A 27,524-nucleotide genomic window follows, 5' to 3' on the forward strand; every position below is an offset into this window, starting at 1 on the left:
CATTTTGCAATCCATTCAAACTTTAAGAAATCATATTGACTTGCTGAGTCAACATTTTGTTCTGAGCCAATATGGCATTCCGAGCATCAATTTCAAGAACTCCCTTCCTCTGAGGCGTCCCATTACTCACAGGATTCCTTTCAGAGGTGTACATGAACTGGTTATTTGCAACCATTTCAATAAGTTCCTGAACTTCTGCAGGCATTTTCTTCAGGTGAATAGATCCACCTACAGAATGGTTCAATGACATCTTAGACAATTCAGATAGATCATCATAGAATATATCCAGGATGGTCCATTCTGAGAGCATGTCAGAAGGACACTTTTTGGTCAGTTGCTTGTATCTTTCCCAAGCTTCATAGAGGGATTCACCTTTTTTCTGCCTGAAGGTTTAAACATCCACTCTAAGCTTGCTCAGCTTTTGAGGAGGAAAGAACTTGACTAAGAAAGCCGTGACCAGCTTATCCCAAGAGTTCAGGCTATCTCTAGGTTGAGAGTCTAACCATATTCTAGCTTTGTCTCTTACAGCAAAAGGAAAAAACGTAAGCTTATAGACCTCGGTATCAACTCCATTGGTCTTAACAGTATCACAGATCTGCAAGAATTCAGTTAAGAACTGAAAAGGATATTCTGATGGAAGTCCATGAAACTTACAATTCTATTACATCAGAGAAACTAATTGAGGCTTTAGCTCAAAGTTGTTTGCTCCAATGGCAGGGATTGAGATGCTTCTTTCATGGAAGTTGGAATTTGGTGCAGTAAAGTTACCAAGCATCTTCCTTGCACCTCCACCATTGTTATTGGGTTCGGCCATCTCTACTTTTTTTCAAAAAATTCAGTAAAGTCCTCTTCAAAGTGTTGTGTTTTAGCTTCTCTTAGCTTCCTCTTCAAAGTCCTTTCAGGTTCCAGATCAGCTTCAATAAGAATGTTCTTATCCTTGCTCCTACTCATGTAAAAAAAAAGAGAACAGAAAAGAAGAGGAATCCTCTATGTCACAGTATAGAGATTCCTTTATGTGAGTAGAAGAAGATAAGAATAGAAGAAGGAGAAGAGAAGAATTCGAACACAGAGAGGAAGAGAGGGTTCGAATTATAAAATGAAAAGAATAGTGTTAGTGATTAAATAAATAAATAGAAGAAGATGAGAGAGAGAGTTTTCGAAAATAATTAAAAAGAAAAGGAAAATATTTTGTTTTTATTTTAATTATTAGTTAAAATTCGAAAATTAGGAGAAGAAATGAAATTAAAATTAAAATTTAAAATAATTAGTTAATTAAAAAGAATTTTGAAAAAGGGTGAGGAATTCTCGAAAATTAGAGAGAGAAAAAGTGGTTAGGTGGTTTTGAAAAAGATAAGAAATTGTAAAACAAATAAAAAGTCAATTAGTTAGTTGAAAAAGATTTGAAAATCAATTTTGAAAATCTTTTTAAACAAATACTGCATTTATTTGTATTTGTTTGTCTATTTGTTGGTACTTGTGTAATTAAAATGTGTATAATTTTTGTTTGACTGTTTGATTGTTTGTAATTGTGATTATTGATTCGAAATTATAGTGAAGTGTTGTAGTTTTAAAAGATTGACTGAATGGTAAATTTTAAAAGGAATAGAAAATGAGGATATGTCCCATGATTGAAATTAAGAAAAATAACCGACAGAAAAATTGAATTGGTTAATTTTGTGAAAAGAATACTTTAGAGAAAAGGATAGTATTGAGGAGAGAGTTTGGAAAAATTTGAAAGATAAAGAAGTTTCCAAAAAAAAAAAAATTTATAAGACAAGTAATGATCTTTGTCATAAAACAAAATTTTTTTATATATCTTTTTTTGACAATTTTAAAACTTCTCTATTAAGATCTTCATGTTAAGTTCTCACCTTTCTAATCCTATAATTTTAGGAAATAGATGAACAAGTCTATGAAAAATTTACTAAGTATTTAGACGTGCATTAGTTTATTTGTAAAGCAAATTTATTTTATTATTTTAGATGTTTTTCCTCGTCTTTGTTATCATTATTTATATTTTGTAAAAAAAATAGAAATTATGATTTTATAATATATGTTTGTATGGTATTTGTATAAATTATTCTTGTAAATATAAAAGTGTAATGATTTGTATGTATGTATATACGTATAAAAAAAATATTACCAATTTTTTTAAAAATCAAGTCACTAAAACTTTTTAAGTAAAAATTTTACTTATTATAATTATATATAATTAAATGTTTCTCACTATGAAAATGATACAATAAAAATATAACATTCTAGTAATAAGAATGTTATACTTAATACCTAGCTTCAACACCTAATACTTAAAGAAAAGAACACCCTTTAGCACAATATAATCTCCCCAGTCCCCACCATATAGGACCTGATTAGTAGAAAAAAACGATTTTTTTTTTCCATGGTCCATGACTACGTGTCACTGTTTCCACTATTCCTCTCAAATCTCCATTTTCTATCTTCCTAGACTAATTTCTAATTAGAAATCATAGAAGTGATCCACTAGTGCTTCTCCGAAACCTCAATTATTTCTCCTTTCTCCCTCCAAAATCGCTTGGATCTCTTCTCAAGCACAATTTTTTTTTTCCACCAACTATTCAATTTCTCTCTCACTTTCCTTCATTTTCCGTCATTTTCCGTCCTCAGATCACCGTCACCGTATTTTATATCAATTCACACTGCTAATTGACTAATTGATTTGATTCCAATTTCCAACGCCACAAAGATCTAGGGTTTCCGCTGAATCCCGCAGCTCCTCAACCGCATTCAATCATCCAATTGTTTACACGTTCTTCGATTCAAAGCCATTGAAATTCAGCTCGCTACAGTCTCGAAAGAATTGTAAAAGAAGAATTTTGATTGAAAGAATCGGTGTGATTTTGATCTATCTTTGTGGTGTGACAGTTTTGTGTTCTGGTGAATGAGAGATGAGCATGGAGGTGGTCGTCGATGCGGCGTCGTTGGACGTCGAGCTGTTGCAGCTACCGGAGCTTTCCGGATTGGCACTCAAGTCTAACCTCAATTTCGTCGAGAAGCTCTTCGACCAGTGGCTTTCTCTTCCAGACAGCAATCGACTGGTATGCGCCTTTATCAGTTTCCGAATTGGCGTCTTTGCTGCATTGCTGGGTTTCTTGAATTAGTCTCTTAGCTTTTGTTCTGTCCCTTTTTTTGGGTTATATGTGTTATATATTTTCATGAATGGGGTGAAGAATGAATGATCTGATTTAATAGTTCTTTACTGATGGTTGTTTGGTTGGCGAAGGATTGTGAGAAAGATGAGGTGCTTGAGTGATTGGGATTAACCAAAAAGGGGAATGATGTTGCCACTTGACCGCTTCAGCCTAAAATTTCTGCCATTAAAGATAAACCAAAGGTTTTTATAGCGTTGCACAGATCCTACCCTGTGAGAATCATATCATTTTTTATATGCTTGTTTGTTCCTATTGACGTGGTGGGATTTACCATCTCCTAAGCTATATGAGTAAGCTCATGTTGGTAATCCAAATATACAATACAAACTACTAATTGACAATGATACACTTGACAACCTTTTAGTTCTTGAAAGATTTTGTGACATCAATTTAATCCTTAAAAATACATGTGACGTCAGTTTGGTCCATAAAAGATTTGTGACATCTTCGTTCCCTGAAAGATACATGTAACATCTTGAGTCCTTGATAGATATATGTGACGTCAAATAAGTGATAAGTTCATGCATCTTTCAAGGATAAAATTGATGTCCAATGTATATTTTAAGGGCCAAATGAATGTCACATATATCCTTGAGGGACTAAGTTGATGCCACAAATTTCTTCTAGGGACTAAACCGATATCTTGCTTATCCTTTTGAGATTAAACTGATGTCACAAATCTTTCTGGGGCTGAATTGCTATTTTAGTCTATGGTTTAAGTATTTCTCCTTGAAGACTCTACACAATATAACTAGTGTAGGTTTTATATTGCAATCACGTCTTGGTTGCTAAATGTGTAGGTAACATCACTGCTCAATGAAGCAAAGTCAGGTGCTCCTTTGAACGTCACTGGAAATTGCTCTAGTCCAAATGCTTCAAGTAATTCGTTGCCTTCCATGTTCCCTGCTGGCACTGCTCCGCCTCTTTCACCAAGAAGTTCATCTGGTTCCCCTCGCATAGTGAAACAAAGAGCTGGCCCTTCCAATTTGAGCTCTCCTTTGAAAGTTGTCAGTGAGCCAGTTAAAGAAGTGATACCTCAGGTCTGGCAAATCTAATACATTTTCTTAAGTAGAATTTATTAGAAACAGAGGAAGCGAGAGTACATCTAAAACAGAATAGGATTTGGATCCTGTGAAGTGAGCATGCTTGTAAAGGGAAGTGGGATCTAACTACCATTGGATCGTTTACTAGAACCTATACACAATGGAAGTTATTGATCCAAGGATAGTTAATCCGTTGCTTTTCTGTGCTACAAGAATGGTCACTTTAAATGATCTAAATTCCAGAGGATATGATGTCCTCCTAAAATGAAAATATCACATGGAATAATAAGGGAAAAAATGCAGGCCAAGTTGCCCTATCCAATTTCTTATGCAACATGGCAACTTTCTGCAACAACCATTATCAGAACCACAAATAGAGGCCATACGTACAGTCTTATCCCATAGTCCCCTAGCAAATTGATGGCCAGACAGACACCTTTAAATAAAGGAGCATTGCATTCTAACCAAACCCTAAAGGATTGCATAAACTACACATTGCCACAAAACTCGGGCCTCATTATTGTTATAAATCCTGTTACTTATTTGTATGAAGCTGTTCCAAAGTTGGGAAATACCCAATGCTTCCCAAAAACCCTGTGAATACACAGCAAGTAATATAATTAGTCATTTAAAGATGCACTGTTGAGTTCTGTTAATATTTTAGTTGGTGCTACATTTCTGTTGCATGTGATCGGCTCATTTATTATTTTCTTTTTTCCTTCTGTGTTTATGCTTGTAACATAAGTATATGCTTGCAGTTCTACTTTCAACATGGACGTCCTCCTCCAAATGAACTGAAAGAACAATGCATGTTAAGAATTGATCAGTTATTCCATGATCACTTGGATGGCCTGCAGATGCATGGTGAGATATCATGTTTATAAGTAGAAGATAGCCTGAAGGGAGCAGTGTGTTGTAACTGGGAAAAACCGAAAAAGTTTTGAAATAAGTTTGACATTCTGGTTTCCTAAGTAATCATACTCACCTCACTTGAAGTTGAGCAAAAATTAACTTAATTTAATTGTTATACTTGCCATGCCAGAATTCAAATTACTTACCAAGGAAGTATGCAAGCTGCCATCTTTCTTTTCAACTTCACTTTTCAGAAAGATTGACAACGGAACTGGTGTTGTGACAAGGTGTGTACTTCATTAATCTGGAAACACTAGTTGTGGCCGTAAATTTTGTTGTGCATTGTATGGTGAATCTTGTTTGAGCTGTTGGTCACTTCATTGATTGTTGTCTAGATCCTGAGTAGCTTTAGAATCATTGGGTCATTCAGAAAGATTATTCATAATTGTGCTCTAGATTATTGCATTATTTCTTTTTGTAAAAGCATTTGTGGGACTTTCTTTCACTGGTATATCAGTCGGAGAGTTCAACCATTTGCTTGCTTCTTGACTACATTATCCAATCCCCAGTTTTCTTTCCAAAAAATGAAATTGTTCCCTATGTATTGAGATTTGCATTTGAAATTGTTATTGAAGTATTGTCAAAATTTCCATCAACATATGAAGATTGAATTATGATTTCTTTCTCCATATCTTTGATTGCTGATTGCTTTTGTTTCTAGTACTAAATTGGGTCATATAGAACTTATTTCTTTTTCCTAAATCATCTCCTGCTTAATATTCAGGATTTTTTTTATCCTTTATTTATATATATTATGTAAAATGCATTATGCATCTGACATCGCACTGTCAAGGGCTCAAAGGAGGAACCAAAATTAAGGAGACACCAAGGGGAAGAGATGAAAAAGTCAACAATGAGATCATACGCTAAAAAGTTAATACAGTATTTGTCTGAAAAGTGCTAGTCATTATTTTTGTCACTAAACAAGAAATCTACTTGTCAAACTGTCATTTATAGTGGGGCAGTATGTTTTGTGGTGTCCTGTTCATGTGTTAAGAATGCTTCCTGCAGAATCTTTTCTCCTTTCGCAAACATAACTCTTCATGTTTTGGCACCAGATCCTGTGCTGATTAAATTTGTGTGAAATGTTGCCTTATTGAAGTATTAAATATGGGTTGGATTCTCTCCTTGCTCTTCACGTAGGGAGTTATTGGTGAATTACTGGTTTTCGTTTATTATTATTTTGTAGTATGTCCTAGTACTTGTTTAATTCGTTGATTTGATATTCCTGTAGGGAAGCATTTATTGATTATTGGATTAATGGCAACATGTTGACAATGGATATAGCAGCTCAAATATTCACAATTTTAAAGCAACCACATCTGAAATACCTTACTCAGGTTTTTTATTCTATCTATTTTTGTCTACTTATCATTTCATTTAGTATCATTTACCTCCTCCATACAGTGATTCAGTCTTTAGATATTTATCAGAATGTTATTTGTTCGTTCCATGTATAATGCTTGAATATTTTGTTATGATCCACACTTCGTTTCCTTCACTAAAACATCTTTAAACCTGTCAGGATGATTTTAAGCCTGTACTACGTGAGCTTTTAGCAACTCATCCAGGGCTGGAGTTCCTACAAAGCACACCGGAGTTTCAAGAGAGATATGGTTTGTATTATTTTTGCATACTTTGTTCCTGAAAAACATAATTTTCACATGGAAATCTATTTCACTTGCTATTCATTAATATCATTATTCATTAAGAGAAATGTCAAGGATGTGATCTCTCTGATTCTAGATGGTATTTTGTGGCACATTCCTCATTTCTGACAATTAGATCATTTGATGTCCCCTAAGGGGGCATATTCTAGCTTGGAAATGAAAATCGGAGACCATATGTTGCGAAACATCACATGCTTTAGGGTCTAGGTCCCCCAGAGAAAATGATGGGGAAATTAAAGATGATGTAAATGATACTATCATAGTATTCATGCTAACTGGAAAAATGGAGCACTCCATGTCATGTGTCATTTGCGGAAAAAAGTCCTAAAGTTTAACTACAATTTAGACCACACTACCACAATAATAAGACCAGCAACTACGAAAGTTTAAGGACAGATTTTACAGTTTCACTACAGTCTACAGTAATAAGACTGGCAGAGGTGTATGGAAAGAATGCCAGGATGGTGAACAACCAACAAAAGATAAGATCAGTATCGTAGATTTGAGAATGTTGCATTAGATGAGTGCACAGATTAGACAAGATAGGGTTAAGAATGATGCTATTTCTGAAAATTTTGGGAAGGTAATTTGGTCATGCGGAGAAGGCTTCTAGAAGTCCTAGTAAAGAGAGTAGAACGCTTGAAAGGTACTTAATTGCTATAGGTTGAGGGAGACCAAGAAAAACAAATAGGAAATCATGAAAAAAATGTTTAGTTTTTGATGATTCAACTAAATAAATGCTACAAGATAAGATAGGATACTATAAGTATAATGTTGTTTGATTGATATAATTGTTGAATTTCTAGTTGTTAAGGCTAAATAAGAGTGTAGTTGTGTGTTTAGAAATAAGAGGAAACAGCTTTCAATATAAAGGAATAATATTTGGTGTAATGTGTAGATGACTCAGAGCAATGGTGAGAGTGGATTTGGAAGTGAATCTTCAGTCTACAGCTGTTGGACAATTGATTGGTGGTGATCTCCTTGTTTGTGTGTATAAAACTATTATTGTTAGAGAGGGAGAGAGTTCGTATATTAGGTGCTTTTATGATTATCTGGTCTGGTTTGTTTGTTTTTCTTTTTGTTTTCATCAATTAAAAGCTGTGGGCATTATCGTGCTGTATAATTATATCAAATGATCCTCTGTTCATCCCGCAAAAACTTATGTCCTCTTGAATTACTTGACTTAATCTATGTTTGTGTGTATTGGATATCCTAACATTTGCTTTTCTCCCACAATATCAGTCCAATTCTGCAAAATTTTAATTTGAGTTTTTCAATGAATTGCTCACTAACTAATAAATTTATGTAATGTGATAAATGCATGTGCATGTATTTTTCACTTTTTCCTACATTTTGATATTTTAGTTTCACTAATAAGTGCTATTATAGAATTATAATGTTAACTTATTTCATTAAAACAGTAATAATGTGTTTTGGCTGGACTTCTATTGAAGTTGATTTGTAGAAATTAATGCATTCACGAGTCTTGCTATTGGGGTTTAATTTTCTCGATTTTGTTGTGTTCAATATTCTTAACTTCTTGTCTTTCCATTGCCCAGCTGAAACTGTAATATACAGAATATATTATTACATTAATAGATCTGGAAATGGCCGTCTTACCCTGAGGGAGTTGAAGCGTGGAAACATAATTGATGCGATGCTACATGCAGATGAAGAGGAGGACATCAACAAGGTTTTGAGGTAGGTATACTGAATGAAGTATCAGTTACCATTAGCTACAGTAATGCTTTTTTATGCCGAAGCACATTATTCTGTTCAACAATTTCTAATAATTTTTGGCAGATACTTCTCGTACGAGCATTTTTATGTTATATACTGCAAGTTTTGGGAGCTGGATACAGATCATGATTTCTTGATAGACAAAGAGAATCTTATCAGATATGGCAACCATGCACTTACCTATCGAATTGTTGATAGAATATTTTCTCAGGTTTGTGTAGATCCATTTTGCTTGTCTCAAGTGTTTTTGTCAGTGTATGAAGCATTGATACTTCATTGAGCTGTCATTTTCACATGGTAGACACATTACGGGCACCAACACTCAATGACACTTGTCCAACATGCATATCTTCTATGTCTTAACAAAAGAATACAAAAAAAGCTTCTCTAAACATGCTTGGGTACACCGAAATACCGTCACATGTTGGTGTGTTCAACCTTATTCTTGGCCTATACTTAAAATGAGTTCAGAAACAATATGTATTATTGATTATTAATACAAAGAATTACCTAAAATACTTTATATAATTAAAAGAGGCATAAAAACATTAAAAAATTATTAGTTTGTAGTTTAAAATATCAACAAAATATCAAGATATTTTTATAATCTATCCAATTCTCTTTTATATAGTTTATATATATGCCTTGTCCAAAGGGAAGACTAAGAGCAAGAAAATATCAACAAATGAGTTTATCACATAGGCATACCTCCATGACACGCTTTGGATGCGACCCTTTCTCAAACCCTGCATAATGTAGAATGATTGTACTTCGGGCTTCCCTTTTAAATGTATGTCGTGTCTCCTTGTCTAACAAAAATTTGACATTAGTGTGTCAGTTGTCCCATGTTAGTGCTTCATAGGTCACAGGCCTGTGCTCTCTATCGAAGGAAATCTTTGGCTCACTGTCTGAGTTTGTGTGTCTCTGCTTTTGTTAACATGATTGATCACATCATTTATGTAAAATGCAGATTTTGACCTGCTTCAATTATCTCAGGTTGCAAGAAAGTTTACCAGCAAGGTTGAGGGAAAGATGGGATATGAAGATTTTGTTTACTTCATACTGGCAGAAGAGGATAAACCATCTGAGCCAAGCCTTGAATATTGGTATTTTTTTTTTTCCATTTACCATTAATTTTAATTCTTATTTTCTCCTGAAAGAAGTCATCAGATTAGTTGCAGAGCAGCTGCACTAGACTGATGAAAATTAGGGTCGTGTTGACTGTTGTCTGGGAAATAAAATGCAGGACATTTGATAGTTAAATGCTTCTTTCTCTTTGATTTATTAGTTAAATGCTTTACACTTAACTGTGTGCTGGACAAAACTCTAGATATGTGACCACTTGTGGATGACTTGTTTCTACGTGTGTCTGAGAGTCACTATGAGCTGACTTGAATATGTCCTAATTAGGTTCAAGTGCATAGATTTGGATGGAAATGGAGTTCTTACACGGAATGAATTGCAATTTTTTTATGAGGAGCAATTGCATCGAATGGAATGTATGGCCCAAGAGCCTGTGCAATTTGAGGATATATTGTGCCAGATGATTGATATGATTAAACCTGAGGTATTGCCTTTCCATCTTTCTTCTGTCAATTTTATTGTTTTATTGTCTTGTGTAATCTCTTTATTTATTAACTGGGTCAAGATATAAAATTATCCATATACCTCTATCCAAAAGCTTAAGCTTGTGGGAGAGTTCAAACATACTATCGAAGTTTCTATATCAGAAGGTCTAGAGTTTATTGTATCTTCTAGATAAGAAATTAAATTTCATGACTAGGTGGAATGAGCCTGTGCACTTTCCGTGCTTAAAGCCCAATAAAGTCTCTTATATGTGGTGTGTTAAAATATAAAACCATTCAAATTTTTTGACAAGCTGGTAAAGTGAGTGCTAATATAGTGAGTAATTTATAAATTGAATTTTGTGCTAGAACATGCCATATCCCAAACTTGGTTTACTTTGTCACCCCTAATCCTGCCTATCTTTGATTGATATGCATATATATACACTGCTTTTACTGCATACTTTTCTGAGATTTTTCTAAATTTGAATTTCAACCTGCAGAATGAACACTTTATAACTCTGCGCGACCTGAAAGGTGGTAAACTCTCAGGAAGTATTTTCAATATTCTGTTCAATCTAAACAAGTTCATGGCCTTGGAAACTCGGGATGCATTTTTAATTCGTCAGGTACATATAATATAGTTTATTGCATTGTTTAGTTTTTATGCTTGACCACTGTTGATGACTTTGGTAATTGGTATGTGCTCTATAAATAGGAGCGCGAGAATCCGACATTAACAGAGTGGGATCGATTTGCTCATAGAGAATATATTAGGCTTTCAATGGAAGAAGACGTTGAAGATGCCTCTAATGGAAGTGCAGAAGTCTGGGATGAATCACTTGAGGCTCCCTTCTAGGATTTTATGTGTAAGTGCATAAGTTGAAATTTGATTCTTTCGAGCCTGGTAAGTGCTCAGCAAGTCCAAATTATGTCACCTAATTCTTTTACAAGTTGAATTCAGAGATCAAATGTTTCTTTGTATGCAGTATTATCTATACCATTTCCTTTCATCATTTCTTAAGAATGACGAAGCTGGACACTTTAATGATGATGCCTTCACATGAAGATTACAGTGTGAACCATTAGATGGATTAATATATTTGACTGAACCACCTAACAGTTTACAATGTGATCTTCATGTGAAGGTATCATCATTGAAGTATCCACCTCTTAGAAAATATCCAGTCCATCTATGCTGTATTTTAATTTTCTCCATGTCTATCTCTTTTTTTTATTATATATTAATATAGGGGACGAAAAGAAATTAATGCCCCAGATTTAATCGAGTGGCCGTTGCTCAGAGACATTGGACTTGGTATCATCTCAAACTTTTGCTACCTTAAATGGGAAATTCCAAGGTTCTTATTCTGGAATATGTTTTTTTGGATGGGCAAGCTGCAACAATATTCAGATATTTCTGGGGGGAGTGATGTACATTGGGGCCATTGGTCATGGAAATTTTGTTGCTTTGTGTACAAATATATCCATGCAAAGTGCTGAGAAGTGACTAGCCCGGTGCTTGAATTATATTGAAATTGATATATCGTTTTCAGTATGCTTGTTATTTGGGGTCACCTAAGTTGTTCCAAGGAAAATTAATTGAAAGATTTTCTCACTTTTGGACCTTTTTTGTTGTTTTGCTTCAGTGGTCGAGTCACTTTACCCTCGGATCTCTCTCCAAGAGTACATTTTAGTTTTTTGTCTTGTTTTGTTCCCATCTTGTTAAGCCCATTAAAGAATTTATCAGTAATGATACAATAATTGTATTATTTCCCCTACACAATTAGATATCTTTCTAAGAGCTTTTCCTTTCAATACTTGACCGCAGGATTAACACTATTGTTTCAGTTGTATTATTTGGACAGTTAAACGGTATTCGCGAATATGCAGTTCAATCTAACAGTAGGAGAGAAACAAAAAGTTTGGATGTTGAAGTGGCGATTGTATTAAAATTTCAGGGTCATAAAAGTGGGTGTTATTAGGAAATATAAAAGTTACGTGTTTGGAGTATATATCTTTTTTGGGCATTACCAATTTGGTGGCTTTGTACATTGGATTTTTCCCTCCTTGTTTTTGTTTAGTGTTATTAGTAATATTATTCTATCAGTAGAAGATATTGCATCTTTCTTTCTTTATAACCTAAATATATACGTGCATGTGTGTGAGCGATGCTTGGTACAGGATTTAGAATTCCCACAGCTTAATTGGCAAGTGCATCGGGTCATCCAAATAATACTTCAAGTGAGTGAGAGTCGATCTCACGAAAATTGTCAGACTGGGTAACAGTGGTTATCCAATTAGCTTAGTTAGGAGTTAGGCGAACAAAAAGGGGTTTTTGATGGTTGAAAATGCATAAAGCAATAATCAAAAGGGTAAAGAAAGCAAATAAAAGGTTTGGTGTGAGAACAGTGAGAAAAAAAGCAGTTAAAGCTTCGGAGATGTTTACTTTTTTTGGATTAAAAGTTCTTACCAACTATTTTAACAATGCCAAAAAGTTGGTGTGGGATTTAGAATTTCCATAGCTTAACCGGCAGGTGCACCGGGTCATCTAAGTAATACTTCAGGTAAGTAAGAGTCGATCCCACAAGGATGTCAGATTGAGCAACAATGGTTATCCAATTGGCTTAGTTAGGCAAACAAAAAATGTTGTTTGTTGGTTGAATTCGCATAAAACAGTGAATAAGAGAGTAAAGAAAGCAATAAAAGGTTTTGTGTAAAAACAGTGAGAGAAACCGTTAAAGTTTTAGAGATGTTTACTTTTTCGGATTAACCGTTCTTACCAATTATTTTACAATGCATGATTCATTCTATGGCAAACTGTAAATGTCTAAATCTTAATCTCTTAGTGATTTAGCCTCCTCTAATCTTCATTAACCGCTACTTTCGTGGTCACTTAATTCCGATTAGAGGGTTAAGTTCAAAAAATAGTTTATGGCCACAAAAACCCTAATTACCCAAAGCTAACAGGTTTATATGTCACATACCCCAATTAATTCACGTAATCAGCAATTTAGGAGGAATTTATTTTCAAGCTGTTATTCAAGCAAGATAACTCTCTCGAGAATCACAAGAACTCATGTAGAATAAGGGTCATACTCTCGTTCCACCTAGATTCATAAGATTAAGAACGAAAATAATCTTTGAAACTGAACCAGTAAATTAATTAAAATAGAAAAGCAGTAGTATTAATCCATAGAAATAAACAGAGCTCCTAACCATAACCAAGGAGGTTTAGTTGCTCATGACATATAGAAAAAACTAGAGTTCTCAAAAGTGAAACGTGCAGAAGAGAAAAGATCCCAGATACAAGAGATCTTTTCCCCTTTATACTAACCTAATTTGATTCGGAAAATAAAATAAAATAATAAATCTTAAAACTAAAAGATATTGTGTGTAAATAAAAATTACAACAAGAAAATAAAATACATCTAATACTAAATGCTGAATCTACTAGGGATACTCCAAAGAGAGAGTGAATTCGGTCTGCACTGCTGGCACTAAATGTCAAATGGGCGTTTAGCGCCCTAAAGAGGGTAGCACATTGTTGGCTTGTGTCCCTTACTGTGCGTTTAGCGCCCGCGGAGGGGGGGTGGGGTAGGGGTGCTGCGACTCATTTCATGGCAAACTGTAAATGTCTAAATCGTAATCTCTTTGTGATTTAGTCTCCTCTAACCTTCATTAACCGCCACTCTTGTGGTCACTCAATTTTGATTAGATGGTTAAGTTCAAAACTAGTTGATAGCCACAAAAATCCTAATTACCCAAAGCTAACAGGATTATATGTCACATATCCTAATTAGTTGATGCAATTAGCAATTTAGGACGGATTTGTTCTCAAGCTGTTGTTTAAGCGAGATAACTCTCTCGAGAATCACAAGAAATCATGTAGAATAAAAGTCATACTCTCATTTCACCCAGATTCATAAGATTAAGAACGAAAACAATACTTGAAACTGAATCAGTACATTAATTAAAACAGAAAAGTAATAGTCTTAATCCATAGAAGATAAACAGAGCTCCTAACCTTAACTGAAGAGGTTTAGTGGCTCATGACTTACAAAGAAAACTAGGGTCCTAAAAAGTGAAACATGCAGAAGAGAGAAGACCCTAGATGCAAGAGATCTTTTCCCTTTCATACTAACCTAATTTGATTTGGAAAAATAAAATAACAAATCCTAAGATTAAAAGATATTGTTTGTAAATAAAAAGTACAAAAGAAAATAAAATATAACTAATAAATACTAAATCCACTTGGGAAGCCCAAAGAGAGAGTGAATTCGGTCAGCATTGCTGGCGCTAAATGCCAAATGGGCGTTTAGCGCCCAGGGGGGGTGCTGCCAACTTTTTTTCTTTTTGCTCGAAACTCTGCCAAATTGCTTCGAATTTCACCTGAAATAAAAAAACCACTAAAACTCAAAGTAGCATCCAAAGAATATTTTTGCACTAAAATACTATGAGATTAAATAAAATTTAATAAAAAATAACTAGAAAAATGAAGGAAAAAAGGGTACAAGATACTCACACATCAATGCTCTCCTAATGGAAAAGAATTCCTTGGAGAATTGTGATATGTCGAGTTAGGTCACCATTTAATTGGCCAGGTGCAATAGATTTAAATGAACACTGAACGAGCTAATAAAATCCCTAATTACCCTTTGTTCACAAACTTTAATCCCATCATCTCTTACCCCTAACTCCCACCATCACCAACCTCTTACCCTATCTCAATTCTTCCGTCACTCTAACTTCTCAGCAAACAATTTCATCGTCATCATTGTTTTATTCTTTACCAACAATAACAAGAATGAACTTTTTTACAGACAAGAAACAAAAGAGACAAAGACTTTGGATTTGGCTACATTGTTTGAATTCAAACTCTTGGTTAAATAATTTTCTGCGAAATTTTCCGAAGACTTCCCCGGCAAATCAAACACTTTGATGGCGATACTCAAAGAATTCTCTGTCGCTATCGCGATACTCGGAAGTAGGCATGGACGCCACTGATGGCGAGGTTCTGAGCAGCGCCAAGGAAGATTTGTAACTCCGAGCTTCTCTTGGGGGTTCTCTTTGTTTCCGTCACAATACGTTCTCTAAGGTTGGGATATGGTATTTATGTTCTTCTTCTCGTCTTTGTTATGGTGGTGTTCTTCTTCTAGACTATAACACTATTTTCTTTTTTCTTCTTTTTGATTGTTGCTTTAATGTGTTTTGTTTTGATTATATTTGATTGTTGTTATTTCTTTTTTTTATGGTTACATTGTCGCTGCTTCCGTTTTTCTTCTTCCTCACCTCCTTGTTCTTGGGATTTTCTTGAGATTATGGATAAAAAAAATTTGGTTCATTCATTTAATTTTAATTGGCCCGTTGATAGTGATGCTGGAATACCACGGGGTTGATGATGATCCTCCATTTTCATCTGTGAAGAAGAAGAAGGAAAACAGACAAAAAATAAAAATGGAGTTAAACAACAGATGGTCACTTTTGTCAAATTTAAGAATTGTTTAGGGATCATTTTGTCAATAACATCTGTTAGGTACCATTTTGTCAGCACCTGAATCTTTTGAATATCGAGTTGAATTTTCTTCATTTCCTAAATGTTACCCCTTCTATGAGACGGTTGTAATCTCTTGTGAAATTTCACACATCACTATTTTGATTATTCATAGAATGAATTACAAGCATGATTATGAAAGCCAGACTAGACCAGCCGGTCAAACCGGTCCAACCATAAATCGGTAGCTATTTGATGCGTGAACATCTTATACCATTTTTCTAGTTATTTTTCTATTATTTTTAGTTATATTTTATTAGGTTTTATTATATTTTAGTGCAAAATTTATCTTTGGATGCTACTTTGAGTTTTTCTCGTGTTTTTATGGCTTAGGTGAAATTCAGAGCAGTTTCGAGAAGCCTGGAGCAAGAAAGGAAAATGTTGTCAGCTCCCTCCTGGGCGCTGAACGCCTAAACTGGTGTTTAACGCCAGCAGAGGGGAATCAAGTCAGAGGCGTGCTTCCCTTCTGGGCGTTCAACGCCCAATCCTGGCGTTGAATGCCAGCCTGCTCTTCGAGTTGCACACGTTTGGGCCTCCAAGTGGATTTTAGTACTTCTTAAACTTATCTTATTTTATCTTTGTAATTTTTATATTTAAAATAATACCTTTTAGGTGTAGAATTTATTATTAGATTAGTATTTATAGGAGAAGATCAATTAGGTTTAGGAGATCTTCTACCTTTCACACTTTTCAGAATCCTGTTTTCTCTGTAAGTTATGAGCAACTAAACCTCTAGGTTAAGGTTGGAAGCTCTGTTTATTTCTATGAATCAATATTATTACTATTCTATTTTAATATATGTTTGATTCAATTCTAAGGTGTGCTCTCGTTCTTAATCTAATGAAACTGGGTGGAATGGAAGTATGACCCCCTTTTTTTACATGAGTTCTTGTGAGACTCGAAAGAGATATCAAGAACTATAGCTTGATAACACACCTCCTATATGGCTAATCCACAACCTATTGGGGACATGGGAACATATGTTCAACCGAGATCTGGGGTGATTAAGGCCTTTGTGGTATAAACTAGTTTTCTGAACTTCGCCTCTAATTCAAATTGGATGACCACGGAAGTGGCGTTTTACGAGAATCAGAGGAGATTGAATTGCTAAGGAATTAGGGTTTACTCACTTACAGTTTGCCATAGAATGAACCATTCATTGTTAAAGCAGTTAGTAAGTAGTTTTAATCCGGAAAGATAAACATCTCTGAGACCTTAACTATTTTCTTATATTGATTTTACACCAATCTTTTATTGCTTCTCTTATTTATCTGTCTTATGTGTTTTCAACAACAACTCTCTTTACTATTTGCCTGACTAAGCCCAGTAAGATAACTACTGCTTGCTCAATCCAACAATCCTCGTGGGATCGACCCTCACTCATCTGAGGTATTACTTGGATGACCCGGTGCACTTGCCGGTAAAGTTGTGTGAGTTCTAATTTTGCGCACCAAGTTTTTGGCGCCGTTGCTGGGGATTGTTCGTGATTGACAACTATCAGTTGTCTTGTTGCTTAGATTAGGTATTTTTATTAGTTTTGATTATTTACTTTCTCTTTCAAGTTTCGATTTTTACTTTATTTTATTTTTCTCTATTTTCAAATTTTTTCTTATGTATTTTCTCTTATTTTCAGATTTTAAGATTGGTGTCCCGTTAGTGATTTTTTCTTTTTTTGGTCTAATCAATTTTCTTTTTAATTTTTGAATTCTATCTTGTTTATTTTTCTTGATTTTTGATCTTTGTCTTATTTATCTTTTCCTTGATTTTTGAATTTTGTTTAGTTATTTTCATTCATTTTCAAAAATTAAGTTTGGTTAATCATCTTTAGCATTTCCTCTGTCTTATTAATTTTGTTTTATTTATCTTTAGCATTTTCTCTGTCTTTTTGGATTTGAAAGTTTTGTTTTTTAAATCCTTTTCTTTCTACTTTTCAAAAGTTTTTTTTAGTTAATTACTCACTTTATTTTATTTTATCTCTGTTTTTAGGATATTTCACCGGGAGTTCTCTATACCTTTACCTAGAGACTCCTATTTTTCTTTGTCTCTTGTTTGTGTATGCAGGAATAGGAAAAGTTCACTATGGACCCGAATGAGAGTGCATAACCCAAAAGAATTTTGGGATCTTAAACAGCTCCCACTCCTGACTTCTATGGAAGGAGCATTAGTGTCCTCCTATTAGAGCAGACAATTTTTAGCTCAACCCACAATTGATCACTTTAGTGCAGCAAGACTGTCATTTTCATGGACATCCTCAGGAAGACCTCAATAAATTCATCTCTAACTTCCTGCAGATCTGTGACAATGTAAGGATCAATGGAGTATATCCTAATGTTTATAGGCTGCTGCTCTTTTCATTTGCTGTGAGAGATCAAACAAAGGACTGGTTGGATGTCCAACCCAAGGAAAGCTTGAACACCTGGAGTAAGGTAGTCAACAAATATCTAAATAAGTATTTCCCCCCAAGGAGGTTGACTAAACTACAAAGGGATATTCAGACCTTTAGGCAGGAAGTGAGCGAGTCCCTCTACGATGCTTGGGAGAGGTACAAGTCAATGCTCAGGAAATGCCCCATTGAGATGTTCACAAATTGGGTCAAGCTGGATATCTTCTATGATGGGCTCTCCGACATAGCCAAGACTCCCTGGATCATTCTGCAGGTGGTTCCATACACATGAAGAAGACACTTGAAGAAGCTGATGAGCTCATTGAAATGGTGGCTAACAATCAATATTTATATTCATCTGAGAGGACTTTAGCAAAAAGGGAAGCTAAGGAGGAATCTACCAGAGACACAATTCTAGCCTAGAATAAAGCAATGGCTCAACAGCTAAACCTTATGACATAACAGTTACAGAGCATGCAGAAATTCACAAAAAGGCAACAAAGCTTTGTGCAAGAGACCCGAGCTTTTCTCAAGAACCTGGAGACACAATTGAGCCAGACAAACCAGAGAAAGTCTGAGCAGATGAATGAGGAATGCCAGGCAATTAAGTAGAGGAGTGGCAAAACCTTGAACACTCAACCTCCAAACAACATAGCACAGGATGAAGAGGTGACACCAGAGAAGGAAGATGCAGTAACTCAGAACACCAATTCTGGCACTGAACTCCCAGGAGGGGGCAGAATTGGCGTTCAACGGGGGAGGTAATAAATGCTAATTCTAAACCCACCCCTTCTAGACACCCTGATAATCCTTTCTCAGTCACTCTAGAGAGTCATCCTGCACTACCTAAAGCCCCTGAGTACAAGGCCAAGTTATCATATCCTCAGAAACTCCATAAGGCAGAAAAAGATAAACAATTTGCAAAGTTCTTAGACATCTTTAAGAAGCTTGAAATCAAAATCCCTTTTGCAGAAGCCCTTGAACAAATGCCTTCATATGAGAAATTCATGAAGGAAATATTGAGCAACAAAAGAGACTGGAGAGAGGCAGAAACAATTATACTCACTAAGGAATGTAGTGCAGTCATTCAGAAGAATCTACCTGAGAAATTATAAGACCCTGGAAGTTTTGTGATCCCCTATACCATTGGAGACACCTGCATAAAGACGGTCTTATGTGATCTTGGAGCAAGCATCAACCTAATGCCATTATCATTGATGAAGAAATTCCAGATTCAAGAAATCAAGCCTACTCGTAGTTGCCTCCATCTAGCTGACCGCTCAGTCAAATTTCCATTAGGATTGGTTGAAGACATGATTGTGAGGGTGGGACCTTTTACTTCTCCTGTAGACTTCGTGATACTGGATATGGTGGAAGACAAGAATGCATCTATAATTCTAGGAAGACCTTTCCTATCCATAGGAAGAACTATCATTGATGTCCAGAAGGTGGAAGTAACACTGAGGGTTGATAAAGATGAGTTCGTGCTAAACGCAGTCAATTTTATGCAATACCCTGATCATCCAGAAGAATGCATGAAGATATATGTGATAGAACCTCTGGTTGAAAAAGTATTTGAAGCTGAGAGGCTTGAAGAGGAACTGAACGCTAGTCTTGAGGACATACTGCCCAAATCGGATGAACCAGTACCTCAGAGAGAGATGCTTAGTAGGCCTAGTATCAAGGAAGGACCCCCATAAACTCCAACTAAAGCCATTACCTCCATCTTTAAAGTACATGTTCTTGGGCGAAGGAAACACCTAACCAGTGATTATAAGCTCTTCCTTGAGGCAGCAAGAAGAAGAAGCACTGATTCAAGTACTCAAGAACCATAAAATAGCTCTTGGATGGACCATAAATGACCTAAAGGGGATCAGTCCAACCAAGTGTATGCACAATATTCTACTATAAGACGATGGTAAATAAATTGTGCAACCACAGAGGCGGCTGAATTCAACCATGAAAGAGGTCGTCCAGAAGGATGTTACAAAACTTTAGGAGGCTGGGATCATATATCCTATCTCAGATAGTCCCTGAGTAAGCCCAATGCAAGTGGTGCCCAAGAAGGGAGGAATGATAGTGATCCACAATGAAAAGAATAAGCTGATCCCTACAAAAACCATCACTAGATGGTGCATGTGCATCAACTATAGGAGGCTCAATAACGTCACAAGAAATGATTACTTTTCCCTACCATTCATAGATCAGATGCTGGAGAGACTAGCTGGCCATGTATTCTACTACTTTCTGGATGGATACTCAGGTTACAATCAAATTACAGTAGATCCTAAGGACCAAGAAAAGATGGTGTTTACATGTCCTTATGGAGTATTAATAAACCACTATTTTATGATATATTTTAGACTGCATTGAGTGGGTTTTGTCAACTATTCTCACACTTATTCAGGTAAATTGCATGTTTTTAAGTTTCCTTCCTAATTTTGTGCTATGATTGAAAACATGCCTCCTAGGCCTTAAATTTGTTAATTTTTAATCCTCTTTTATTACCATTCGATGCCATGATGCGTTTGTTAAGTGTTTTCAGGTTTACAGGGCATGAATGGCTTAAAGGATGAAGATGAAGCATGTTAAAGTGGAAGGAACACAGGAAATCAAAGGCTTGAGAAGCAAGGAGCGACGCGCATGCATGGCTGACGTGTGCGCGTGACTAGGAGTGTCATTTAGTGATGCGTATGCGTGACTGACATGTACGCATGGCTAGATGCAAGGTTCAACGACGTGTACGTGTGGCTGATGCGTACGTGTGACAGAGCGTCACATGCTGCACTTAACAGAACACGCTGAGGGCGATTTCTGGGCTGATTTAGACCTAGTTTCAAGCCCAAAAATGCAGACTAGAGCCAAGGATAGAGAAGAGACTGAGGACTTCACTTTCACTTTAGTTTTTTTATTAGTTTTGAATTCTAGCAAGAGAAACACCTACTTTTCTCTAGGGTTTTGATGTTCTTAGTTTTGCATTGAATGGGATTTTGAGAGAGCTGCTACTACCTTCAATTGGAGTCATTATCTTTATAGTTTTCTTCTCCAATAACTCAATTACTCTTATCCATTTAATTGCTTTGAATTCATGTTCGGATCTTGTCATTTTTGAAAATTTATTAATGCATTGAAGTATTTTTATGTTTGTTTTTATTGCTTGTTTGATCCTTGTTGATTATTGTTAGTGTAAATTTTAATTTAATTAATCTCTCATAATTATCATGTCTTTTATTTACTTCTATTATGTGTTTATGAAAATGGAATTCATTTTAATGGAGTACAGCTCCCACTTGGTTGGGGGTTGAGTAATTTGAACCCCTTAAGTTGTTATACCCAAGTGTAATAATCTGTAATTGGAAATTGGTGGCTGACCCAATTCTCACCAACTCTAGTCCTTCCCCAGGGAGTGGCTAGGACTTGTGAGCTAGAGTTAGTGATGATGCTCACTTGACTTTTCTTCAATTGCTAGAGGATAACTAAGTGGGAGCAATGAACCTCTATTATTACATTTGGGAAAGACAACAAGGATAGGAACTCCAATTCTCTCCCCTAACCAAGGCCTTTATTTTGAATACATACCACCTCTTGTTATTCATTCATTGCTTTAATTTCTAGTTATTTATTTTTCCGTTCTCGACTTAAAAAATATTCAAAAAAATTTTGACCAATAATTTACATCTTGTGTCAACTCGTAGGGAAATGACCCGGGATTCTGCTCCTGGTTATTTATTGTTAATTATGACACACATTCTAAATTGATAGTGTAAATTTCGTCGGTTATGACTGTGCTTGCAACGCTATTTTAGAAAATACTTTTAAGAAATTCTTAACCGGCATTTTTCCTCCCATCAATTTTTGGCGTCGTTGCCGGGGGAGTTGCATATGTGTGCTAAGTTATTGGTTAGTGTAAATATATTTATATTTACATAATTGTATTTTTTTATTTGTGTGCTTTTTTGTTTATTAGTAGTATTTATTATTTAATTTTCTTAGTATATTTTGTTGCCATGAGCTCTATGTTTCTTTTATTGAATGACGTGTTCATTACCGGATCCGAGCCTTGCCGCATTTGATCCTGAAATTGAAAAAACTATTTCACAAATTAGGCGAGCTCGGCATTGGTTAGCTTCTGAGTGTGGTGAAGGGGTTTCACCCAATTCACCAATCCTATCCGAGGTTGAGTTTGGAGTGTCATTTGAGAAAGAAACTAACTCTTCTCCTACTAAATCCATTGACATCTCTTCTGTTGATTTAGGTGCAAATACTATGGCAGCTCCTAGAAGGATCACTCTCAAGGAAGCGAGAGCTCCGGATTTTAGACTTTAACCATTTCAATTGCGTCATCTGAATTTGACTGCTGACTTTGAACTGAAGACTGCATTGATCAATCTACTTCCCAAATTCCATGGTTTACCCGCTCAAGAGCCGATCAACTACATAGAGACTTTCAAACATCTTGTTCAACTACTAGGCGGCATGGTGCAGATGAATTTGCCGTTTGGTTTTATGCTTTCCCATTTTCTTTTGAAGGAAAGGCGAAAGAGTGGTTCTACACTCAACCTGAAGCTGTGGTTACTAACTGGGATTTGCTTAGAAAGGAATTCCTGGACAAGTTCTTTCCACCGGAGGTCACAGATAGATCGAGGAAGGAAATTTCTTGCGTCATTCAAGGTGAATAAGAGACTCTCTATGAGTATTGAGAACGCTTTAGGAAACTCTTGGATTCGTGCCCCCATCACATGATTGACCAGTTGGTGTTAATTAGCTACTTCTGCCAAAGCATGAAGCCTCGAGATAAGATCCTCTTGGATGCTGCGAGTAATGGTTCTTTGACAAAGTACAAGACAGCGACTAAAATGTGGCAACTTATTACTGATCTAGCTAAGTCTACCCAACTTGAAAGGAAAAGGAATAATCAACCCAAGGATATTGCAGAAGTTTCTTCTAGCAATGAGACCGCCGCTCTCAATAAGACTTTGGGAGAGATGACCAATATACTCAAACAGCTCTAGCTCAATCAACAACAACCTCCGCGTCCTCCACAACAACAATGTCAACACTTTGTCCTTCAGAGAGTATGTGGAATTTGTACTTGCTATTCTCACTATACCGATGAGTGTCCACAACTCCAAGAGGACAACACCTTGGCGGCTACCAATGCTTATTACAACCATCCGAATCAAGGGTACTATCAATAGCGCGGTAACTATAATCAAGGTGGTAACTACAATCAAGGTTGGCAAGACAATTCCAACCAAGGATGGAGGGACAACTACAACCAAGGAGGCAGAGACAATGGTAGAAACCAAAGGTGAATTAACAACTACCAACAAAATCGGTATCAACAAAACCCTCCATACCAATAGCAAAACCAAGGACAAAGATACTAACCACCTCACCAAATGGAAGCTCAAGCACCTCAACTCAACAAACCACAAGGCCCCCAAATTACCTACCCTCATTCTTCCTTTAATGATGAGATGCTTCGCTCTCTTATGTAAGGACAAAAAGAGCATCAAGCAACAGTTGCCTCTAGCATCACCGGTCTTACCTCTACCATCCAAGCTTTTCTATCCTGTATGGACCCACCCTCTACCTCCAAAACTTAACCTTCAAGCTCTTGGGCACTCCCTTCTCAATCTTTACCCAACCCCAAGGGTGGAATCAATGTCATCACTTTGAGGTCCGGCACTATATTGCAAGAGAGGTGTCCAGAGTAGCCAAGTTCAAGACAAGCCACTCAGGATGAAGATGTTGTAGAAGTAGAAGATATGGAAGACGAGGATGAGGTACAACAGGAGGTTGAAGAAGAAGGTGCTTAACTAAGGGATGAAGTTTCTAAGGAAGACAATATTTTGAAAGAAGCCATTCCCATTCCTTTTCCATACCTTACAAGGAGGACTAAAAAGCAAGTGGAGCTAGATCCCAAGATGGTGGACATCTTCAAAAAGGTTGAGGTAACTATTCCCCTTTTTTGATGCTATTTGCCAGGTTCCTCAGTATGTTAAGTTTCTAAAGGATTTATGCATGAATAAGGAAAAGATCCATGATTTAGAAACTTTTCCTTTGGGTAGCTCGATTTCAGCTCTTTTGGGTGCTATACTGGAGAAATATGGTGATCCCGGTCCTTGTATGGTTACTTGCACTATAGGGGGTGCACAGTTTATTGACTGCATGTGTGATTTAGGTGCATGTGTTAGCATTATGCCATTATTTGTATATGATGCTTTGAGGCTTCCACCATTGAAAAGGTCAGCAGTCCATTTTGTTTTGGCAGATAAGAGCATAATCTCAGTGGTTGGCATTGCAGAAGTCGTCTTGGTCAGCATTAAGGGGTTGATGTTTCCTATTGATTTTTACATTCTTGAGATGCTCTCTAATGACTCAGGAAGACCATCATCTATCTTGCTTGGGAGGCCGTTCTTGAAGACTTCTCGATTTAAATTGGATGCCTTCTCGGGTACCTATTCCTTTGGGATAGATGGAAAAGCAGTGAGTTTCAACCTTGATGAAGCTATGAAGCATCCACCGAAAGACCACTATATCTTCCAGTGTGATATTATTGATGAGACTGTGGCTGAAGTTCACCAAGAGGCAGTTGATGAGAAGAACATGGTTCAAGGTGCAAGTGTGGGGAAGCCCCCTAAGTATACTTAAGACACCTTGCCACTTCCAGTGGTTCCGAATGTTCAAGTGCGAACCCATGAGCTGAACATGGAGTTGAAGTACCTTTCACTTCACCTCAAGTATGGTTATCTTGAAGACAATCAAAACCTCCCGATGATTATTGCAAAGGAGCTTACTTCGCAACAAGAGGAGCGTCTGGTTAATGTACTACAAAGAAATAAGAAAGCTATTGGGTGGAGTTTGGTGGACATAGTAGGTATAAGCCCTCAAATTTGTGAGCACCACATCTTTCTAGAGGAGGGAGCCAAGCCCATCCGTCAACCTCAAAGGCGGTTAAACCCCACAATTCTGGAAGTTGTGAAGAAGGAAGTGACCCGACTGCTTGAAGCTGATATTATCTTTCCAATCTCGGATAGTGAGTGGGTTAGTCCAGTACAAGTGGTTCCAAAGAAGTCTGGCATCACAATAGTGAAGAATGAGAATGGGGAAAACTCATGGCTACAAGGGTACAGAATTCCTAGAGAGTGTGCATCGACTACAGGTGCTTGAACTTGGCCACTCGCAAGGATCACTATCCACTACCTTTCATCGATCAAATGCTTGATCGCCTGTCAGGTAAATCACACTATTGTTTTTTAGATGGTTATACTGGTTATTTTCAGATCCATATTGCTCCAGAAGATCATGAGAAAACAACTTTTACATGCCCCTTTGGAACGTATGCATATAAAAGAATGCTTTTGACTTATGTAATGCACCAGCTACATTTCAAAGGTGTATGATGAGTATCTTCTCAGATCTTCTCTAGCATTATATGGAAGTCTTTATGGATAACTTTAGTGTGTATGGTGATTCCTTTGACCTTTGTTTGGACAATCTTGCTAGAGTATTAGAAAGATGTGCTAGTTCAAACCTCATGCTTAATTTTGAAAAATGTCATTTTATGGTAAAGCAAGGTATTATTCTAGGCCATGTTGTTTCTAATACTGGTATATCTGTTGATCCTACAAAGGTTGATGTTATTTCTGGTTTACCTTACCCCTCTCTATGAGGGAAGTTAATTCTTTTCTTAGTCATGCATGTTTTTATTGGCGTTTTATCAGGGACTTCAGTAAGGTTGCACTACCCCTTTCCCGTCTGCTGTAGAAAGAATAGAGTTTGACCTGAGTGAAGACTTCATGGAAGTATTTGACAAGCTGAAGATCGCTTTGACCCAAGCTCCTATTGTGAGAGGCGATGACTGGAGTAGGCCATTCGAAATTATGTGTGACACATCTAATTATGCAGTAGGAGCGGCGCTGGCTCAGCGCGAAGGTAAGGATCCTTATATTATTGCTTATGCTTCTAAAACTTTAGATGGTGCTCAGTCTAATTATACTACCACTGAAAAGAAACTTTTAGCCATTGTTTTTGCTTTAGATAAATTCCGGGCTTATTTAATTGGAACCAAAGTGGTAGTATATTCAGACCATATGGCTTTGAAATACTTGTTAGCTAAGAAAGAGTCCAAAACCAGGTTAATCCGTTGGATATTATTATTGCAAGAGTTTGATTTAGAGATCAAAGATAGGAGTGGTTCCCAAAATTTGGTGGCGGATCACTTGATTTTCCTAGAACATATTAAAAGTGACTCAACTCCTATCAATGATGCATTTTCACTTGATAGCTTGCAAGAAATATCTGAGGTGGTTCCTTGGTATGCACTCATAGCTAATTATTTGGTTAGTCGTACCTTTCCTCCAAATTTTTCTAAGCATCAAAAGGACAAGCTTAAGAGCAAGTCCAAATATTACATATGGGATGACCCATATTTGTGGAGATGTGGTGCTGACCAAATAATTAGAAGGTGTGTTCCACAATCCGAAATCCAGTCAATTTTAGAGACATGCCACTCTTCTGAGAGTGGTGGACACTTTGGTCCTCAAAGAACTGCAAGAAAGATTTTAGACTGCGGATTTTGGTGGCCCACACTTTTTGATGCTAAAGTTTTCTGTGACTCTTGGCACCAATGCCAGAGGTTTAGAAACATATTCAAGAGGGATGAGATACCCCAACAACTCATGTTGTTTTGTGAAATTTTTTATGTTTGGGATATTGACTTCATGGGTCCATTTCCAAACTCGAATGGTTTCTTATACATTCTGTTAGTCGTTGATTATGTTTCTAAATGGGTGGAAGCAATTCCTACCCGTACTGATGATGCTAACATCGTTGTTTCTTTTGTTAGGAATAATATTATCTGTCACTTTGGATCACCATGAGAATCGTGAGTGATCAAGGCTCTTATTTTTGTAACAGAAGAATGACAAGTTTGTTGAAGAAACATGACATCATTCACAAGGTGGCGACGGCTTACCATCCCCAAGCAAATGGCCAAGCCGAGGTGTCTAATAAAGAGATCAAGCGCATACTCGAGAAGATTGTTAAACCTCATAGAAGGGACTAGAGCTCTAGGCTTGGAGATGCGCTATGGGCTTATCGGACAGCTTACAAGACACCCATTGGCATGAGTCCGTTCCGCCTAGTCTACGGAAAGGCTTGTCACCTTCTGGTAGAGGTGGAACAGAAAGCTTAGTGGGCTGTTGATAAACCATTATTTTATGATTTATATTGTATTTAATTGAGTGGTTTTATCAAGTCTTTACCCACTTATTAATATGATTAGCATGATATTACAATTCCTTCCCAAAGTTGTTCTATGGTTAAAAACTTGCTTCCTAGAGATCTTTTTATTGTGTATTTTAATTCTCTTTTATATCATTCGATGCCGTGATCAGTGTGTTAAGTATTTCAGGTTTCATAGGGCAGGAATGGCTTAGAGAATAGAGAAGAAGCTTGCAAA

General features: G+C 36.4%; 1 protein-coding gene and 1 non-coding gene across 2 annotated transcripts; both read left to right on the forward strand.

Moving 5' to 3' along the window:
- Positions 1-308: 308 nt before the first annotated feature.
- LOC127744471 (small nucleolar RNA R71) lies at positions 309-412 on the forward strand. The gene has a single exon (XR_008005458.1). It is a non-coding gene; the product is annotated as a small nucleolar RNA R71 (small nucleolar RNA).
- A 2,066-nt stretch (positions 413-2,478) lies between these two features.
- LOC107465840 (probable serine/threonine protein phosphatase 2A regulatory subunit B''delta) lies at positions 2,479-11,904 on the forward strand. The gene is made up of 13 exons (XM_016084813.3): positions 2,479-3,074; positions 3,989-4,228; positions 4,990-5,095; positions 5,274-5,370; positions 6,378-6,483; positions 6,669-6,759; positions 8,373-8,514; positions 8,617-8,764; positions 9,550-9,659; positions 9,964-10,120; positions 10,622-10,747; positions 10,837-10,987; positions 11,372-11,904. The coding sequence occupies exons 1-12, from the start codon at positions 2,925-2,927 to the stop codon at positions 10,975-10,977; spliced, it is 1,614 nt and encodes a 537-aa protein (XP_015940299.1). The 5' UTR covers positions 2,479-2,924; the 3' UTR covers positions 10,978-10,987; positions 11,372-11,904.
- Positions 11,905-27,524: the final 15,620 nt, after the last annotated feature.

This window comes from Arachis duranensis, unplaced genomic scaffold (genome assembly GCF_000817695.3).
Source record: "Arachis duranensis cultivar V14167 unplaced genomic scaffold, aradu.V14167.gnm2.J7QH unplaced_Scaffold_354585, whole genome shotgun sequence".
Classification (NCBI taxonomy): Eukaryota; Viridiplantae; Streptophyta; class Magnoliopsida; order Fabales; family Fabaceae; genus Arachis; species Arachis duranensis.